Source organism: Mustelus asterias, chromosome 9 (genome assembly GCF_964213995.1).
Source record: "Mustelus asterias chromosome 9, sMusAst1.hap1.1, whole genome shotgun sequence".
Lineage (NCBI taxonomy): Eukaryota > Metazoa > Chordata > Chondrichthyes > Carcharhiniformes > Triakidae > Mustelus > Mustelus asterias.
Window position 1 is genome coordinate 6,239,137 of NC_135809.1, and position 21,488 is coordinate 6,260,624.

A 21,488-nucleotide genomic window follows, 5' to 3' on the forward strand; every position below is an offset into this window, starting at 1 on the left:
CTGTACTGTTCTTTGTACTTTGTATTCATTTCCAAGTATAATTGGTCAGTTCTACAAAAAAATATATATTTTTTAAAGATCCATGCCTTGGATGCTAAATGCTCAGAACACACAAAGAGGAGTAAGTCATTCAGGCCTTTCAGCCTGTTTCTCTGTCCTATCAGATGACTGATCTGTACCTCAATTCCCATTTGCCTGTCCCTATTCCTTGATATCCCAACCCAGTAAATTTCTGTCCATCCCAGTCTTGAAATTCCAAATTACCCCAGAATCCAAAGCCAATTGTGGGGGAGAGTTCCACATTTCCGTGAACAGTGTTCCTTATTCCATTCCTCAGTGGCCCAGCTCTGATTTTAAGATTGTGCCCCCTTGTGGTGAGGCAATGGCCTAGTGGTATTATCGTTAGACTATTAACCATAGAAGCTCAGCTAATGTTCTGGGGACCCGAGTTCAAATCCCACCACGGCAGATGGTGGAATTTGAATTCAATAAAAATATCTGGAATTAAGAATCTACTGATGATCATGAAACCATTGTTGATTGTTGTAAAAACCCATCTGGTTCACTAATGTCCTTTAGGGAAGGAAATCTGCCGTCCTTACCTGGTCTGGCTTACATGTGACTCCAGAGCCACTGCAATGTGGCTGACTCTCAATTGCCCCCCAGAAGCAATTAGGGATGGGCAATAAATGCTGTCCAACCAGTGATGCCCATGTCCCACAAATGAATAAAAAATGTTCTGCGTTTTGCAACCAATAAGAGTTCCTCAATATCTTGAACCTCTAGCATCAAAAATACCTTGATTGGATCACCCCTTCAACCTTCTAAACTCAAAGAAAATCAACTTATTGCAACCTGCCTTCACAATTTGACATTTGTAACCCTGGAATCATTCTGACATATCTATGCTGCAGCTCCTATGAGATGAATATACTCTTCCTGAGGTGTGGTGCCCAGAGCTGTGCACATTTACTCCAGATGGGGCCTGACCAGGGCTCCTGGCAGCCTGTTTCCTTATATTTTCATCAGGGCTCCATCTGTTCAAGGGTGTTGCTGCTACCAAATTCTCCCAACCATGAGGATGCCACACACTCCCACGTTGGTAGTCATGTCTCTGGCAAGGTCATTCTCGGGGCGATGCACGAGAGGTCCTCGCGGAAGGATCTGGTAACCGTCAGTCGGCCGAGAAAGCAGAGCTGTGTTGCATACAGTCGCGTTTGCGATTTAGTCCTGAGGCTTAACCTGCGCCATATGCAAGTTGATCTGACATCAAATCCATCCATTCACCTGCTCTGTGCTATAATATGGATATTATTAATGCATTGTAGAGCTGTAATTTTACATTGGAATATCCGCCTACTTAAACACATTAAGAGCTTTTTTTTTCATGTTAAAGGCACTTTATCAATACCAGCTATCCTTGGGACCTTACCACACAGTTGGAGGTCTATTGGCCCACCATGCCTAGTTAGCTCGTTAGTCAAGCTGCCTAATTGGTTAGTCCCTCACTTCCCTCTTTCCCTGTAGTCCTGCAATGTTTTCCCTTTCAAATATTTCAGAAAGGGAATTGGAGAAATTAAAATCTTCCTCAAATTTCCCTTTCAGACAGTGCATCCGAGCTGTCTAAAATGACATTCTCATCTCACCTCTGGTTCTTTAGTCAATGACCTTAAATCTGTCTCCTCTGCTTGTCGACCTGCCTACCATTGGAAAAAATCTGCTCCCTATTTACTGTCAAACCCCTCATTTTATGAACTTTTAAATCTTCCCTGAGCCACCTCCGTTCTGAGTAAAACTGTCTGGTGAAAATACTGCTTCCTGTTCTCGACATTACTTTTTTTTCTCATAATTATTCTAATGAATGCGCTAGAATTTATTAAATATCATACATTACCGCTGGACCTCTGATGTATGAGAGATTTTTCCATACACTGTTTTTCTGGTTAAAGTGTCCTAAATTAACTCTGTTGCTCATTATTACAGAACTACAACCCACTTGGAGATTGAACCGTTTACACTCCTTGGTGTATGTGCTGGGCTTATTCCCTATCCTCACCACAATCAGTCTCCGAGGAACACCTACCAGTGCGCCATGGGAAAACAAGCCATGGGTAAGAGCTGCTCACCTCATGAGAAATCCCTGCAATTCTTGCTTAAACAGGACGACGGAGAAACTCTGAATTACATTCCAATGTGACCAGCACATTCAGCCTGTCTCATCGTTTGGCTGCGACCTATTCAAATTTACCATTTATCAAAGAGCTCAGCTCAGAAGAAAATAAAGTTATAGTTGGGGAAGAAAGGCTCAGGAACAAGAGAAGGTGAAAGGGGGAATCTAATAGAGGTTTGCCAAGATCAGCTTTTGAGAAGGGGAATAGTACGGGTTTGTTCACACCACTTAGTTAATGGGATACAACAAAACGGGCTGCAAATCATCATTGGCTGAAATGAAGGGGGCGATTGGGGTAATTTCTGCTCACAGATCTGGTTATTCAAACAGTAAACACATTATCATAAGAAACTAGAGATATGGAGGCTGCAGCTTCATCTTAAAAGGAAATTTGATTTGATTTGAAAGGAAGATTGTAAAAGGATGGAGGGGGTGGGGGGAGAAAGGGCAGGAAAATAGGATTTGGAAAGGTCCAGTTTAACTGGATGGCTGAATGGCCATCTTTCCCCAGTGTAAATTCGATAAATCTGTGTTATATTGTGGAAGACAAGTTTATTTCTCACTGTTTCGGTCGTGATTCTGAGCGTTTGTTTCTCCAAGCGTTGTTTCTGTCACTGTTCTTTTCTGGGAGTGGGTCAGTGGTGCGAGACCGGCACTAAAGGTTTCTCCTAATTGCTTTCTGTGTTTGTACCCCGTTTGACATCATTTTCAAAGTGAACAGTTTGTTGCCACACACAGTTAAGTAGGATCAGTGCATACAGAACAGCAGATCGATATATATGCAGAGTCCCATTGTTGGTTTTGTGTGTGAAGCTTTTTGTGTTTTTGTTTTGGAGTGTCATTTGCAATTCATTGTCTGTTTTTTCTCCTCTCTGTGGCTGGTGTATTCAGCTGCCCAGACTCTGAGCTTGTACAATCAGCTCCCTGGATACGGTGCCCTGTCGTCACTTCTGACGTTAGCGAGCGGGGCGACTTGTCGGAACCTGGATGTAAATGTTGAGCAGGTTGAATGCATAGCTATGATTAATGGCACCATCACCACAATGTGCAGCCTTTGTGGAAAAAGAAGTTACGTTTAACTGGAACTGTGTTGACTATTGGCTGAACTAATGCACTGCACGATAAGATTTACTTAATGATGGCAGAGACAAGGGACTTCAGTTATGTGGAGACTGGACCAGAGAAGGTTAAGGGGAGATTTAATAAAGATCCTCAAAATTTCATGAGGTTTTTATGGAATAAATAGGGAGATTTAGGGACAGCACGGTGGTTGGCACTGCTGTCTCACAGTGCAAGGGACCCGGGTTCCATTCCGGTCTCGGGTGACTGTCTATGTGGAGTTTGCACATTCTCCCCGTGTCTGCGTGGGTTTCCTCCGGGTGCTCCGGTTTCCTCTCACACTCCAAAGATATGCGGGTTAGGTTGATTGGCCATGCTAAAATTGACCTAGTGTCAGGGGGATTAGCAGGGTAAATATGTAGGGTAACATGGATAGCACCTGAGTGGGATTGTGGTTGGTGCAGACTCAATGGGCCGAATGGCCTCCTTCTGCACTGTAGAGATTCTACGATTTAAAAGTTTTTTCCTTTATCCTATCATGGGATGTGGGTGTCATTGCAAGGCCAGCATTTGTTGCCCATTCCCTAATTGCCCTTAAATTAAGTGTCTCGTTAGGCCATTTCAGAGGGCAGTTGAGAGTCACATTGCTGTGGATCTGGAGTTGCATGTAGGCCAGACCAGGTAAGGATGGCAGATTTCCTTCCCTAAAGGACTAGACTGAACCAAATGGGTTTTCACAACAATGTCTTCAAGCGCTGTTAAGGAGATTAGCTTTATATTCCAGATTTATTAATTGAACTTGTATTTCACCAACCGCCATGGTGGGATTTGAACCCGTGTTCCCGGAGTGTTAGCCCCAGCCTCTGAATTACTAGTCTGGTGACATTACCACTGTATATCTCCTGGAAACTGGCAAAAGGAAGATAAGAATTTGTTTTACACAGCAGGTTGTTACAATCTTTGGAATGCATTGTCTGACAGGGGAGTGGGAGCAAGATGATTCAATAATAACTTTTAACAAGGAATTGGATATATTCTTGAAGGAAAATAATGCAGCGCAATGGGGAAGGGGAAACCCCTATAAACATTTCCTCTTAAATGCAGTAAAATGTACTCTAATTGGTCACTTTAATGTAAGGTACTAACATGAAAAAGCAGCTCTCACTTCAGCTTATAGATTTGCAGATTTGTGTTTTGAGATGTTCTTCATTGTGAGTTTTGAAGAGGAATTCTGCACTGACCCAAGTTCCGCAGAAACTGCTGATGGTTTTTATTTATTTCGCTGCTGTTTTAAATTTCGTATTTTGTTCAGGATCGAGGTGCATTCACAGTACCTTCCTCATGGCAAGTTTCAGAAGTTGTGTACCGATCAGAGTCCATCGGGAGCCAAAGTGGAGGATTTTTTCAGGGTTTTGAAAAAATGTTGGTAGGGCTCCCCAGCTCTCACTTCAGAAACCCCCATGCCGGCCTCAGTGGGTTAGTTTTGGAAATAAATCATAAAGCCATGGGGAGAATGAAATTGTTACATTTGACATATTTGTCCCTAAACTTTCCTACTGAGGTGCAAATTTACTAAGCAGCAATTTTCCAATATCCTGATCAACTATTTTCTTTTAAGTTTATTTATTCGTGTCACAAGTAGGCTTGTGAATAAATACATTAACACTGCAATGAAGCTACTGTGAAAATCACCGAGTCACCACACTCCAGTGCCTGTTCGGGTACACTGAGGGAAAATTTAGCACGGCCAATCCATCTAACCCACACGTCTTTCGGACTGGGAGGAAACCGGAGCACCTGGAGGAAACCTACGCAGACACAGGGAGAGTGTGCAAACTCCACGCAGACGGTGACCTGAGGCCAGAATTGAACCTGGGTTCCTGGTGCTGTGAGGCAGCAGTGCTAACCGCTGTGCCACCGTGCCACCCTACACATTTTACACCAGTAGGTGACAACAAGTGGATAATTTCAGCTATTGTACTCCCTGAGTGCAAGTGATTCGAAAGACAAATCTATGAACTCGGCTAATATAACTCGGGGGAAAACACTGAAACCCCGGTAAAAATTATTGAATTAAATCTAACCGAGGAAAGATCAGCTTTTATTTGTACCTGATTCGGAGTAGGACTTTGCTTTTTTTTCTCATTCTGATTTGATTTATACACCTGGGAATGAGATCACCAAAGGGCGTTGGTGTAGAATGGTCTGTAGGATTGCTTTCAGGAACGCAGACTGGTAATATTTTATTCATGTGTCCCTGCAGGTACGATAGGCTACAACCAGCGTAATCGCATTGACACCCTCATGTACCTGCTTGCCTATCCTCAGAAACCCATGGTGAAGACTAAATCCATCGAACTGATAGATTTTGAAAAGCTACCTGCGGGACAGAATGCCACAGTTGCTGTGATGAGCTACAGCGGTTATGATATTGAAGATGCTCTTGTCCTAAATAAGGCTTCTTTAGACAGAGGTATTTGAAGCCTTATCTTCACAACAGTGCGCGCATGCACCGGACTTGCAGGTAAAGTCGCCATAGTCCCAAATACCCTGAGGGTCACCACACCTCAGGCAAGCCGGGGCCTTCACAAATAACCTCAGCTGGTTCAGGGATTGAACCCACGCTGTTGGCGTTGCTCTGCATTTACAAACCAGACATCCAGGCAACTGAGCTAATCGGAATTTCCAAAGCTGACACTTTATTCTATGGACCGTCTGCCATTGCCGACCTGCCCTCAGCCGTGCTCTCCGCCCCTGCCTGCGCTCTCCGCCCGCGTTCTCCGCCCTCGCCCGCGCTCTCCGCCCCAGCCTGCGTTCTCCGCCCGCGTTCTCCGCCCCCGTCCGCACTCTCCACCCCCGTCCGCACTTTCCGCCCCACCCACCCATGCTTTGGTTTCTCAGTCCGTCAGTGCCACAGGAACAAACCTCCGAGGGGATTTTGGTGTCTGTGAGAGCTTTGGGCGCTGACTGATTGCGGCGTGATTGTAATAATTGTTGCGTTTATCTTTCCTCGAGGTTTTGGCAGGTGCCTGGTGTATAAGAACTCAAAATGTACGCTTAAACGTTACACCAATCAAACCTTTGACAAGGTCATGGGTCCGATGCTCGATGCAGCTACACGGAAGCCGATTTGGAGGCATGAAATTTTAGATGCGGACGGCATTTGCTCACCAGGTAAGGAAAGATGAGACGTGCTGGGGAAGGTTGAACAAACTAGCTTTTTTAAAGCACAGTGGATGGTGGGGGGTCGGGGGGTGGGGGGTGGCAATATTTAAGTGGAATTGGAGGTTAATATACTGGTGTGGATCAAACAGAATAGGAATAAATGGGTCATTCTCAGGCTGGCAGGCTGTGACAAGTGGAAACTACAGGGATCAGTGCTTGGGGGCCCTGCTATTCATAATCTCCATCAGTGATTTGGATGTGGGACCAAATGTAATATTTCCAAGTTTGCTGATGACACAATTTAATGGAAATGTGTCATAAAGTTTTACAGCGCAAAAAGAGGCCCTTCGGCCCATCATGTTCATGCTAGCCACCAAGCACCTATTTATTTGAACCCCATTTTCCAGCACTTGGTCCATAGCCTTGTATGCTGTGGTGTTTCAAGTGCTCATCTGAATATTTCTTAAATGTTGCGGGTTCCTGCCTCCACCACTCTTTCAGGCAGTGAGTTCCAGATTCCAACCACCCTCTGGGTGAAAAAGTTTCTCCTCACATCCTCTCTAAACTTCCTGCCCCTTACTTTAAATCTATGCCCCTGGTTATTTCCCCCTCTGGTAAGGGAAAAAGTTCCTTCCTATCCACCCTATCAATGGCCCTCATAATTTTTTACACCTCAGTCAGGTCCCCCCTCAGCCTTCTCTGCTCCAAGGAAATCAACCCCAGCCTAACCAGCCTCTCTTCATAGCTGAAACACTCCAGCCCAGGCAGCATCCTGCTGAATCTCCTCTGCATCCTGTCCAGTACAATCACATCCTTCCTATAGTGTGGCGACTGGAACTGCACGCAGTACTCTTGCTGTGGCCTAACCAGCGTTTTATACAGCTCCACCATAACCTCCCTGCTCTTGTACTCAATGTCTCGGTTAATAAAGGCAAGTATCCCATGTGCCGCCTTAACCACCTTGAGGACATTGAGGTGGAAGATCTGCCGTGATCTAGTTGAACAGAGAGTATAGAAGGTGGCAGGAATCTAACCTCAGGCAGAGTAAAAAAGGTGACAAGCATGAGAAGGGAGGTGGTCAACACAGTGCAAGGAGATGGTCTGAGGAAGAATAACCAGTCTGTCACAGGAAGGGACAGAGCATGCAAACAAAAGAATGCACTAACAAATCGGGTCCATATAAAGGCTAGCATAAAGACACTTTACCTGAATGCACGTAGCATTCAAAACAAAGTGAATGAGTTGATGGCACAAATCAGTACAAATGGGTATGATCTAGTGGCCATTACAGAAACGTGGTCACGGTGACCAGGACTGGGAACTAAATATCCAGGGGTATCAGACAATTCAGAAGGATAGACAGGAAGGAAAAGGAGGCGGGGTAGCTCTGTTAATTAAGGATAACATCAGGGCGGTAGTGAGAGACGATATAGGCTCTAAGGAGCAAAATGTGGAATCGTTGAGGGTGGAGATAAGGAATAGTAAGGGGAGAAAGTCACTGGTGGGCGTGGTCTATAGGCCCCCAAATAATAACTTCAAGGTGGGGCGGGCTATAAACAAACAAATAACAGATGCATGTAAAAATGGAACAGCAATAATCATGGGGGATTTTAACCTCCATATTGATTGGTCAACTCAAGTCGGACGCGGTGGACTTGAGAAAGAGTTCTTAGAATGCTGTCGCGATAGTTTCCTCAAACAGTATGTTACAGAACCTACGAGGGAGCGAGCTATCTTGGATCTGGTCCTCTGTAATGAGACAGGTAAAATTAATGATCTTCTTGTGAGGGATCCTCTTGGAATGAGTGATCACAATATGGTTGAATTTCTAATACACTTGGAGGGTGAGATAGTAGGGTCCCAAACCAGTGTCCTCTGCTTGAACAGAGGGGAGTACAATAGGATGAGGGCAGAGTTGGCTAATGTAGACTGGGAACACAGACTAATTGGTGGAACAGTGGAGAGTTTTTAAGGAGATTTTTCTCAGTACTCAGCAAAAATATATTCCTGTGAAAAAGAAGGAATGGAAGAAAAGGGATAACCAGCCATGGATAATAAGGAAATAAAGCAGAGTATCAAATTAAAAACCAATGCATACAGAGTGGCCAAAATTAGTGGGGAACTAGAAGATTGGGAAGGCTTTAAAAAATAACAAAGAGCTACTAAGAAAGCAATAAAGAAAGAAAAGATAGATTATGAAAGTAAACTAGCACAAAATATAATAACTGATAGTAAACATTTTTACAAATATATAAAAAGGAAAAGAGTGGCTAAAGTAAATGTTGTTGAAGGGGGATTTAATAATGGGAAACGAGGAAATGGCCGAGGCCTTAAACAAGTTTTTTGTGTCGGTCTTCACGGTAGAGGACACAAATAGCATACCAATAATTGACGGCCATGGGACTGTAGGGGGTGAGGACCTTAAAACGATCACTATTACTAAAGAGGTAGTGCTGGGTAGGCTAATGGGACTAAAGGTAGACAAGTCCCCTGGTCCGGATGGAATGCATCCCAGGGTACTAAAAGAAACGGCAGAAGTAATAGCAAATGCATTAGTTGTAACTTATCAAAATTCACTGGACTCTGGGGAGGTCACACAGTAAGAAGTCTAACAACACCAGGTTAAAGTCCAACAGGTTTATTTGGTAGCAAAAGCCACTGTGGGGAGGTGCCGGCTGATTGGAAAACAGCTAATGTAACGCCACTGTTTAAAAAAGGAGGTAGACAAAAGGCAGGTAACCACAGGCCAGTTAGCTTAACATCCGTAGTTGGGAAAATGCTGGAATCTATCATTGAGGAAGAAATAGCAGGACACCTGGAAAAGAATGGTTCAATCAAGCAGACGCAGCATGGATTCATGAAGGGAAAGTCATGTTTGACTAATTTACTGGAATTTTTTGAGGATATAACGAGTGCGGTTGACAGAGGGGGACTGGTGGATGTGGTGTATTTAGATTTCCAGAAGGCATTCAATAAGATGCCTCACAAAAGGTTGCTGCATAAGATAAAGGTACATGGAGTTGGGGGTAAAGTGTTAGCGTGGATTGAGGATTGGCTATCTAACAGAAAGCAGAGAGTCGGAATAAATGGGTGCTTTTCCGGTTGGCAATCAGTGACTAGTGACATGCCGCAGGAATCGGTGCTGGGGCCTCAACTATTTACCAGAGACATAGACAATCTGGAGGAGGGGACCGAGTGTAGGGTAACAAAGTTTGCAGATGACACAAAGATGAGTGGGAAAGCAAATTGCGTGGAGGACACAGAGTCTGCAGAGAGATTTGGATAGGCTAAGTGAGTGGGCAAGGATCTGGCAGATGGAGTATAACGTTGGTAAGTGTGAGGTTATCCACTTTGGAAGGAATAATAGTAAATTGGACTATTATTAAAAATTGCAACATGCTACTGTGCAGAGGGACCTGGGGGTCCTTGTGCATGAATCACAAAAACTCAGTTTGCAGGTGCAGCAGGTGATCAAGAAGGCAAATGGAATGTTGGCCTTTATCGCGAAGGGGATGGAGTATAAAAGCAGGGAGGTCATGCTGCAACTGTACAGGGAACTGGTGAGGCCGCACCTAGAGTACCCCTTATTTAAGAAAGGATATATTAGCTTTGGAGGGGGTAGAGAGAAGGTTCACCAGGTTGATTCCGGAGATGAGGGGGTTAGCTTATGAGGAGAGCTTGAGTAGACTGGGCCTGTACTCATTGGAGTTTAGAAGGTTGAGGGGAGACCTTATAGAGACATAAGATAATGAAGAGGCTGGATAGGGTAGAAGCAGCGAGGTTATTTCCACTTGCAATGGAAACAAGAATTAGGGGGCATAGCCTCAAAATACAGGGGAGTCAATTTAGAACAGAGTTGAGGAGGAACTTCTTTTCCCAGAGGGTAGTGAATCTTTGGAATTCTCTGCCCAATGAAGCAGTAGAGGCTACCTCGTTAAATGTGTTTAAGTCACAGATAGATAGATTTTTAACCATAAAGGGAATTAAGGGTTATGGGGAGTGGGCGGGTAAGTGGAACTGAACCCACTATCAGATCAGCCATGATCTTATTGAATGGTGGAGCAGGCTTGAGGGGCTAGATGGCCTACTCCTGCTCCTATTTCTTATGTTCTTATGTTCTAATTGCAGAGCAGGTTCAGGGGGGCGGAATGGCCTCCTCTTCCTATTTCCTGTGTACAGTTTGGCAATCCTTTCTTTTCAAGGTTGATTGCTGCTTTTAAGCTTTAATGAGATTTCTCTTGTCGTGTCTACATCACAGAAATAAGTCATTTGACCCAGCTGGTCAGTGTCTATCCTCCATATGAGCTGTCTCTCCCACCTATTCATCTCGCCCTATCACCATCTCCTATTTCTTTCTATCTTGTGTGTTTATCCCGCGTCCTCTTAAATAATCGGCGCTGTTTGCCTCTAACTCTGTGTGGGAGTGAATTTCACATTCTTACCATTTCCTGGGTAAGGAAGTTTCTCCTGAATTCCCTATTGGATTAATGATAGACCTGCTGCCTCACAGTGCCAGGGACCCGGGTTCAATTCCCGGTTTGGGTCACTGTGACCTTTGACAAAGTACCGCATTGTAGGTTGTTGCATAAGATTAAATCTCACGGGATCCAGGGTGAGGTAGCTAAATGGATACAAAATTGGCTTCCTGACAGAGAGTTGTGTTTTCAAACTGGAGACCTGTGACCAGTGGTGCGCCACAGGGATCGGTGCTGGGTCCACTGTTATTTGTCATTTATATTAATGATTTGGATGAGAATATAGGGGGCATGGTTAGCAAGTTTGCAGATGACACCAAGATTGGTGCCATAGTGGACAGTGAAGAAAGTTATTTCCGATTTGCAACGGGATTTTGATCAATTGGGCCAGTGGGCTGTCGAATGGCAGATGGTGTTTAATTTAGATAAATGCGGGGTGATGCATTTTGGTGGATTGAACCAGAGCAGAACTTACTCAGTTAATGGTAGGGCGTTGGGGAGAGTTACAGAACAAAGAGATCATAGAATCATAGAAACCTTACAGTGCAGAAAGAGGCCATTTGGCCCATCGAGTCTGCACCGACCACAATCCCACCCAGGCCCCATCCCCACATATTTACCCGCTAATCCCTCTAACCTACGCATCACTAAGGGACAATTTTAGCATGGCCAATCGACCTAACCCGCACATCTTTGGACTGTGGGAGGAAACCGGAGCAGCCGGAGGAAATCCACGCAGACACGGGGAGAATGTGCAAACTCCACACAGACAGTGACCCAAGCCGGGAATCGAACCCAGGTCCCTGGAGCTGTGAAGCAGCAGTGCTAACCACTGTGCTACCGTGCCGCCCACGGTAATGATCATGGGGAAATGTTCATAACTCCTTGAAAGTAGAGTCACAGGTGGACAGAGTGGTGAAGAAGGCATTCAACATGCTTGGTTTCATCGGTCAGAGCATTGAATACAGGAGTTGGGACGTCTTATTGAAGTTGTACAAGACATTGGTAAGACCACACTTGGAATACTGTGTACAGTTCTGGTCACCCTATTATAGCAAGGATATTATTAAATTAGAAAGAGTGCAGAAGAGATTTACTAGGATGCTACCAAGACTTGACGGTTTGAGTTATAAGGAGAGGCTGGATAGACTGGGACTTTTTTCTCTGGAGCATAGGAGGCTGAGGGATGATCTTATAAAGTTCTATAAAATAATGAGGGGCACAGATCAACTAGATAGTCAATATTTTTTCCCAAAGGTAGGGGAGTCTAAAATTAGAGGGCATAGGTTTAAGATGAGAGGGGAGAGATACAAAAGGGTCGAGAGGTGCAATTTCTTCACACAGACGGTGGTGAGCGTCTGGAACAAGCTGCCAGAGGTAGTAGTAGAAGCGAGTACAATTTTGTCTTTTAAAAAGCATTTCGACAGTTACATGGTAAGATGGGTATAGAGGGATATGGGCCAAATGCAGGCAATTGGGATTAGCTTAGGGGTTTAAAAAAAAGGGCGGCATGGACAAGTTGGGCCGAAGGGCCTGTTTCCATGCTGTAAACCTCTATGACTGTCTGTCTGGAGTTTGCACGTTCTCCTTGTGTCTGCGTGGGTTTCTTCCAGGTGCTCCAATTTCCTCCCACACTCAAAAGATTTTTTTATTAAAGTTTATTCGCTGGTCACAAGAAGGCTTACATTAACACTGCAATGAAGTTACTGTGAAAATCCCCTAGTCGCCACACTCCGGCGCCTGTTCGGGTACACTGAGGGAGAATTTAGCATGGCCAATGCAACTAACCAACACGTCTTTCGGACTATGGGAGGAAACCAGAGCACCCCGGAGGAAACCCATGCAGACACGGGGAGAACATGCAGACTCCACATAGACAGTGACCCAAGCGGGAATCGAACCCAGGTCCCTGTTGCCATGAGGCAGCAGTGCTAAACACTGTGCCACCATGCCACCCATATGCCAAGATGTGCTGGTTAGGGTGCATTGGCCGTGCTAAATTCTCCTTCAGTGTACCCAAACAGGCGCCGGAGTGCGGCGACTAGGGGATTTTCACAGTAACTTCATTGCTGTGTTAATGTGAGCCTACTTGTGACACTAATAAATAAACTTAAACTTAGTGTTAAATTAAAACATGCAGTTTATCCGTTTCTGTTGGTCAGAATAAGTCTTATTGATGTCAATTGCAATGAATCACTCAGTGGGATTTTTAGAAGGGTTTCATTCTTATCCCATGGTACAGTGTGAGCTCATGACTAGAAACCATTTCCACTTCACTTTTCTTTTTGGTTAGGTGAGAAAGTGGAAAACAGACAAGTGCTGGTGAACAAATCGATGCCGACGGTCACACAGACCCCACTAGAGGGAACCGCGCAATCTCAGCAGCCACAGTTCCGCGACGTTCCAATCACGTAGGTTTAAACACCGACCTCGGTCATGCCTGGAAGTGTGCCTCGGGGAAGAAAAAGGATGTTGATTGGCTGAATCCATGATGGAAAATTCTTACATTAAAGAGAAAAGAAAATACTACATTTATATAGCGCTTTTCACATCCTCGGGGATGGCCCAGAGTGCTTCACAGCCAATGAATGCTTTTGACCCTGCATATGTGGTGGGAGCAGATACGATAGTGGCATTTAAGGGGCAACTAGACGAATACATGAATAGGATGGGAATGGAAGGATACGGACTCCGTAAGTGCATACGGTTTTAGTTTAGGCAGGCATCATGATCACTGCAGGCTTGGAGGGCCGAAGGGCCTGTTCCTGTGCTGTACTTTTCTTTGTTCTATGTCTGGAGTAGCGTTACTCCCCCGTTCCTCCCGCTGCCCCCTCTCCAATCCTGTTGGGAGTGAGAGTAATCTGTATCCTCGCACTGAGCCTCTTTTGCTTTTGGCTGCGTAACACTTTGGGATAAATGAAATACTTTCATGTGATTGCATACTGTGCTGGACAGGATATAGCGGAGCTGACTAACCATCCTGGAATGGTCTTTAGCTCAGATTGCTAACATCACCAATGTTGCTTCCGTAACAGCTACAAAGGAGCAACAGATTCTTACATCGAGAAGGTGATGATCTCATCAAACTCAGAAGATGCGTTCTTAATTAAAATCCTGCTGAGACAGACGCGACGTCCTGAGATTGGTGATAAGTTCAGCAGCCGACATGGACAGAAAGGTAAGGTGGTAACATGTGGCGTGCAGTTCACGGTGTCCTTTACTCATTGTACACAACATAGATAAGTAACCGCTTACAGGAGGGCGGGCATTCAGAAGCAATAAAGAGATTCTTCTGTTGTACAGAGCTGTAGTCAACCCTCATTTGGAGTAACTGTATCAGTCGCAGTTGCCTCATCTCAGGACATTAACCTTCCAGGGGGTGCAACACAGCTTCTCCAGAACGGTACCATGGCTAAAAGGACTAAATTGGGAGGACAGGTTGTGTTAATGTGGCTTAATTTCCATAGAATAGTGGCTGATTTGGGGATCTGTTAGGGTAGGTACAAAGGAATGTTGGTGAAGGAATCCAGAACAAGATTTCACAACCTCAGAATTAGAGCCACTCCCTTCTACGCCCATGGATTTTGAAGTCTGGTGAAATTTTCATTTGGGTTGCCAACCCTCCTGGGATATCCTGGTGTCTTACTGGAATCGGCATCAATCTCCCGGTGACCAAAGAAAGCATTCCAGGAGATTGGAATGCTGTTTTCGCAGTACAAATGTGTCGTTGCAACTATTTCTGTTCATGGGAAGTGTGTCCCATGGACGCATCCTCCAACTCGGTTTGCGGCACGCTTGTGCACAGAAACACAGACTGTTCCCTTCCGAGTGGTCCCAGTCAGAAATCCATGCTTTCTCCACTGAATCCCAGTTACAGGTGCCTGTGTGTACAGGGCCACTCTGTGTGTGTCTAGATGGGTAAGAGCAGCAGATAGCTGGAAACTCCGCCACCTGGAGGTTCCCCTCCAAGTCACACAATGGCTACTCACCTCACTAAACAGATATAAACCAGAATAACCAAAACTTTTACATGCTGTGCTTTTCCAATCTTTTCCGATTCATGTTATTAATGTTGATATCGCTCATCATCCCGGCTACTTCTAATCTGTTGTTTTTATGTGATTCCGTTTTTTTTACTCCCTCTTGAAAACTCTTCATGTCTGCACACAAATAAACCTCTCTGAAGTAAAAGCTCATCCTGATTTGGAAATATATCGCCGTTTTTTTACTGACGCTGGATCAAAATCTTGGAATTCCCTCCCTAACAGCACTGTGGGTGTACCTACACCACATAGACTGCAGCGTTACAAGAATGCAGCTCACCGCCACCACTTCAAGAGGAAGGGGTGGGCAATAAATGTTGGCCTGGCCAGCGACCCCCATGTCCTGTAAATGAATAAAAAAATTACAAAACAAACCAGTTTTGATTGTGGCTATTTTAGATTTAGTGTGCAAAAAATCTTTGCCGCCCTTGATTTATTTTTCAGTGAGTTTTGACTTCAGAGAGGTTTATTTGTGTGCAGATGTGAAGGGCTTTCCAGAGGGAGTAAAAAAAACTGAATCACATTAAAAAAAAACAGATTAGAAGTAGCCGGGATGATGAGCGATATCAACATTAATAACCTGGATTAGAAAAGATGGGAACAGCACAGGGTGTAAAAGTTTTGGTCGTTATGGTTTATATCTATTTGATGAAGTGAGTAGCCATTGTTTTCTCTACTTTTTGAATCTAGCAGACTGCAAATTCATTCTGTCCAGTAGATATTGAGACGTCAAACTTGTTTCTCAATCAAGTGGGTCGGTGACCTGCCAGTTTTGAGGAGCTGCCCCCTTGCACTGTGCTGCCGGCTTTCCGTGATGTCATGTCCACCCATATCTCCTGGAATGTGTCCAGCCTGGGTTGGCAACCATCATTTCCATGGCTGAGGTTGCTAGATTTTTGTTGGGTAGGGTGTCAAAGGATACAAAGCGAAGGTGGCTAAGTAGAATTTAGATATATTAGACTACACAGGATATACAGCACAGAAATAGGCTGTTTGACCAAACTGGTCCCATGAATCTTAATTTTGTATAACCACCTGTGTGGCACCGTGTTGAATGCTTTTTGAAAATCCAATATCCTACATTCACTGGTTCCCCCTCAGCCATCTTGCACCGTGGTTAGCACCACTGCCTCACAGCGCCGGGGACCCAGGTTCCATTCCAGCCTTGTGTGACTGTCTGTGTGGAGTTTGCACATTCTCCCTGTGTCTGCGTGGGTTTCCTCCGGTGCTCCGGTTTCCTCCCACAATCCAAAGATAAAATAAAATGTATATATTAGTCATAAGTAGGCTTACATTAACACTACAATTAAGTTACTGTGAAAATTCCCTAGTTGCCACACTCTGGCGCCTGTTCAGGTACACTGAGGGAGAATTTAGCATGGCCAATGCACCAAACCAGCATGTCTTTCGGACTGTGGGAGGAAACCGGAGCACCCGGAGGAAACCCACGCAGACACGGGGAGAACTTGTGCAGGCTAGATGGATTGGCCATGCTAAATTGTCCCTTAGTGTCCAGAATTGTGTAGGTTAGGGGGATTTGTCTTTTTCTAGTCCATTCTTTTACTCCTTATCAATTTCTTGATCCTCCTTTTGCTGGGTTCTAAAATGCTCCCAATCCTCAAGCTTGCAATTATTTTTGGCACCATATAAGCCTCCCCCTTGACGTAATATTATTTGTAACTCTTCTCTGTTAGCTATGGTTGCCTGTTGGACCACCTTTTCTACAGGGTCTTTGTGCCTTAGAGGAATGTACTGGTATTTTTCTTTGCAATGATTTGTTACTTAAATCCTAGCCATTGCTTGTCAGCTGCCATATCTTTTAATCTAGTTTCCCAATCTATCCTACCAATTTGCCCCTCAAACCTAAGTAGTTTGATTTATTTTTATTTAATACCATAGTTTCAAGCTTAATTAAATCACTCAAATGCAATATTGAATTCTATCATATTATGGTCACTCTTTCCCAGAAGCCCCATTATTACAGGGTTAGTAAATACATTTTTGTTGCACGATAGCCCCTTTCCTAGTTTGTTCCTCGATTATGACTATTTAGTAAACATTCCATCAACTCATCCGCCACCTTTTCCTGTGAATTTTTTTCCCAGTCTATATGACGGTTGAAATCCCCCATGATTACTCTTTTACCCCTAATTACTTTGTGCTCTAACTTCCTGATTTATGACTGGCCTAATCCTTTGTCTTAATGGTGTTTCGAACTTTTAAAAGTAGCTCAGTGTTAATTATTACCAAGTTACTTGCTGCAGCGCGAACCCGAAGAATTTGACCATCGGAGGGTGATCAGAGACGTGCCCAGCATAAGGTGTGGAAATAAATAAATCACCCTAAAATGTTTTGTCCTGGGTGGTTTCTCCAGTTTAAAGTTGTAACTTTTTAAAATTAAGCACTCCTGCAATTTCCAGTAGGAACTTTTGACTTGTGCAACTCATTTTTCTTAAAAAAAGCCCCTTTTTTAAACTCTCCTCGGTCATTGTGACATTGCTGTGAAATGTGAATGGCGCAAACAGCTATAAAATGTCCCGCAGTGCATGTGTTCAGATACAAGTACTGAACTGGTAACCTTGTGACCTCCCAATTAAGTATGCAAAACAGTTACATTACCATTTTATGGAACATAATTGCCTCCCACAAACACAATCTGGGAGTGAAACAGTAAATGCAAACTGTGTAGCAAAGAAGCCCTTAACCCATTCTCTCCATTCGCAGCTCCGAAAGGCTAATTGTTTCGTAATAGCTGCTCACAAGAGCATTTTAATCTTTCTCTATTAATTAGCATTCACTCTCATTTGCTGCTTTATTTGGTGGGAAAATATAATCTGAAATGTTTTAAATAGAAGCCAGAGCACAACAAGATACAGAGATCAAAACGGTCTGATTCTTGTAGCAATTCTGGCTTTCCCTCCATTTAGTTACAGTCTTGGTGGGTTTTTTTTTGGAATTTTTGATAAGATCACAAGCTGTGACTTGAGTCGTTCCCGAGTATTACTTTAAATATTTAATTTCCTGACCGTCCGCTGAAAATCATATTGCTTTTTTAAAACGTTGTTGCAGGGTTTGGTTTCTTTTCACACGAGTGGTGGTGCATCTGAACCTTGAAGGCAATAAAATGGACTTGTGCAATTAAATTGGGGAAATGTTATTAAAATCCCTTGGATGTGGGTTAGCCCTGTCAGCACTTTCACTGGATCACAATAGGTTAATTATTTACTTTAGTCACCAGTCTCTTCATCTAATGAAACCCACAGCTGTGTTGGATCTGTGCTTGGCTATGTGGATCCCATTGTTATGCAGCTCACCAAAGGCTCCATGCTGCCTCTGATGAAGCAGCCTCGCTTCTTTCTGTTTTCCTGCCTTTCTGTGTCAATTTCATGCATCTTTTATCATCCCCTTTCACACAAAACAAACAACACACACTGGGTTCTCTGTAGCCTTCGCAGTCGACATTTTCCACAGTCTATTCACAGTTGTGCTTACTTCACCAGACAAGAAGGATGCGTAAAGTTTTCCCAAAGATGCTTATTCACCTGTTAAACCTGAAGTCAGAGTTGGCGAACTGGAGGGTTTTGTTTTTAACCCCCCCCCCCCCCCCCGCCCCACTTTTTGGCTGATGTTCATTGAGTGGCCTCACTAATCCACCACCCCCCTACCCCAAAGCTCCCCCATCCATGGGAATTTACAATCACGTGATTGGACCCTCGACCTTTCTGATCTGCTGCAGGTATTACCTGCAATACATTATCTCCCCTCCAGTTAAGCAAAGTTCCCTATTCTCTGGTAAAGTTCCCTATCTTAACGAGAATTCCCATCAGTGCTAGGTTTAAATGACTGTACCTGTAGCCCCGTCAATGATGTATTTGCTCAGATGCGAGGCAGCTCCTTGTATAGCGGAAAACCTCAATCCCCCCCCACTCCACACTGTCTAAGATTAATTCTCAGGTTGTGGTTGTCATTGCAGAGACCGGTGCTTACTGGCCGTTGCTGATTTGTTCTCCTGTAACTCCGACATTTATTAGGAGTTAGCGACATTGGTATGGGACTGGAGTCGGGTATCATTTTTACTGATACCAGCTCTTAATTTCCATATTATCTTAACCCATGAATTCAAAAGCTCAAACTGCCATGAACTTACATTCTCTGGATTTGGTCCCAGCCCCTAGTCCAGTAACGTAACCATTTAACGATAAAATTAGCCTACGAATGTGCTGACAGGGCTAACCATATCCAAAGGATTTTAATAGTTGTCCATTAGGTGTGTAACACCTTTTTAAAACCTGAAACTCTACAAACAGATGACACTCCACACTCGAGCAAAAATGTCCAAGCAAGCAGTGCAGTTTGGAAGTGTATCTCTGATAACCTAATCTTTGTGGCATACTGATGATTAGATAATGCATTTGTGAGTAATTGCAACACTGTAAGAACCTGCTGATAAATCTCTCTCTCTCTCGTGCTGCCTAGGTGTCTGTGGTCTGATTGTACCTCAAGAAGACATGCCATTCTGTGACAGTGGAATCTGTCCAGATATCATCATGAATCCTCATGGTTACCCTTCCCGCATGACAGTGAGTCTCTGATGTCTTATTGTGTGGTTTACTGCAGGTGTGTTGGAACGCAAGTAAACTGGTGATCTCCCTCAAGTTAATGGAATGGAGGCCAAATGTTGGTAAAGGGATTCCCACATTTGTGCGGCATTCTCTGAAAGCTGGAACACCAAGGGGCCAGTTACGCTGCTCGTTCGGCATCCATTCTGATGAATTCCACTTCATGCCAACACTAAGCTTGTAATTTAAATCTGGACTGGGGGTTCAGCTAGTCCTGGAGTGAGACTGCCTGGGGCCTGTATTATTGCAGCGCTCTAATTCGACATTGTAAATCCAATTTAGTGCCAACCCTGGTTTACAAAACCCTGAGGGGGTCAGTTAAAATTCTTGCACACTTTTTAAAGGTCCTTGATCCCGAGCTCATCATTTAGAGTTCTCACTGCACTTGAAATGTTTAATTTTAGTAGAGATCTGTAACAGTTGTGTATCCGAGCAGACAGAAGTTCACTCCTAAATGGCAGGGCTAGAGGTTCCAGCCAGTCAAGAGCGAATAAGTGCAAAGAGGGCACTGCCCCATTTTAACCCAAACAGCAGCTGAGACCAACAGCTGCACGGGTAGACACACATTCAAAAGACTTGCAACTCTTTGTGTTTCATTTTTAATGCGACCTCCAGGAAGCACACCGAGGGTGCCCAGTTAGCCTTTAATTCAAAAACACCAATGCAAAGTTTTTCTCAGTGTTATGGAATTCTGTAATAAAAGCAAAATGCTGCAGATGCTGGAGATCTGAAATAAAGACAGAATATGCGGGAAACAGATCTGGCAGCATCTGTGGAGAGAGAGACACAGAGGGCGGGATTCTATGGCTGTTCACACCCTGCCGCCGCTCCCAGAGAGGATAGGGAATTTGGCACTCAGCCAAATCTTCATTCACTGCAGCGGGACAGGAAAACCCCACTGGCCAGAAAATCCCGCCCAGAATTAACATTTCGAGCCCAGTGTGTTTCTGTGAAGCTGGACTACCGAAGAAGGGTCATACTGGACACGGAATGTTAACTCTCTTTCTCTGCCCACAACTGCTCCCAGATCTTCTGAGGTTTTCCAGCATTTTCTGTTTTTATTTATGGAATTCTGGAATTTTCTTTTCCAGAAAATTGTTGACGTTGGGGTCGATTGGGACTTTCAAGACTAAGATCGATGGATTTATGTTGGTATTGACAGGATATATTGTTTAAGGGGAATGTATGGAGTTGGGACACGGTCAACTATGATCCAATTGAGTATGCTTGAGGGGTTGAAAGATCTCCTCCTGTTCCGAGTGTTTCAAAGCATCTTGGGTGAGCAGGTTGTGCTGTCAAACACTGAATTATCACCAACAATGTCACTGCAATTAAATCAACAAATAACAAGTGAAGAGGATACTTTGAAGAGTGCATACCTCTGCCACACTGCGTTAACTCAATATTGTTACAGATACACAGCTCTTCCTTTAGGCTTTTCCCTGTCTAGTTGATGCTCTGTAACTACAAAGCAGGAAATATAAATATATTACTTAAGTGCTTCCATCTCCCCGAGGAGGTTTCCGGCCATTCCACATCCCAGCAACCTGTTCTGAAAACTCTGCTCACGTTTTGGCAGCTGTGACAAATTCCACTACAACAGCTTCCATCCACAGCATTATAAAAATGATCAGCAACATCACAGAATCATCATAGAATCCTACAGTGCAGAAGGAGGCCGTTCGGCCCTTCGAGTCTGCACCGACCACAATCCCACCCAGGCCATATCCCTGTAACCCCATGTATTTTCTCTTTGCTAACCCCCCTGACACTAAGGGGCAATTTAGCACGGCCAATGCACCTAACCCACACATCTTTGGACTGTGGGAGGAAACCGGAGCACCAGGAGGAAACCCACGCAGACACGGGGAGAATGTGCAAACTCCACACAGTCACCCGAGGCCGGAATTGAACCCGGGTCCCTGGCGCTGTGAGGCAGCAACGCTAACCGCTGTGC

The 21,488-nt window shown here is 44.3% G+C and overlaps 1 protein-coding gene across 1 annotated transcript in view; it reads left to right on the top strand.

Moving 5' to 3' along the window:
• The window catches only part of polr3b (polymerase (RNA) III (DNA directed) polypeptide B), a 99,752-nt gene that overhangs the window by 70,182 nt on the left and 8,082 nt on the right, over positions 1 to 21,488 (top strand). The window contains exons 19-24 of the mRNA XM_078219562.1: positions 1,984 to 2,111; positions 5,493 to 5,702; positions 6,245 to 6,403; positions 13,163 to 13,280; positions 13,905 to 14,047; positions 19,389 to 19,492. Of these exons, the coding sequence (XP_078075688.1) occupies positions 1,984 to 2,111; positions 5,493 to 5,702; positions 6,245 to 6,403; positions 13,163 to 13,280; positions 13,905 to 14,047; positions 19,389 to 19,492 (862 nt within the window). The remainder of the gene's footprint in view (positions 1 to 1,983; positions 2,112 to 5,492; positions 5,703 to 6,244; positions 6,404 to 13,162; positions 13,281 to 13,904; positions 14,048 to 19,388; positions 19,493 to 21,488) is intronic.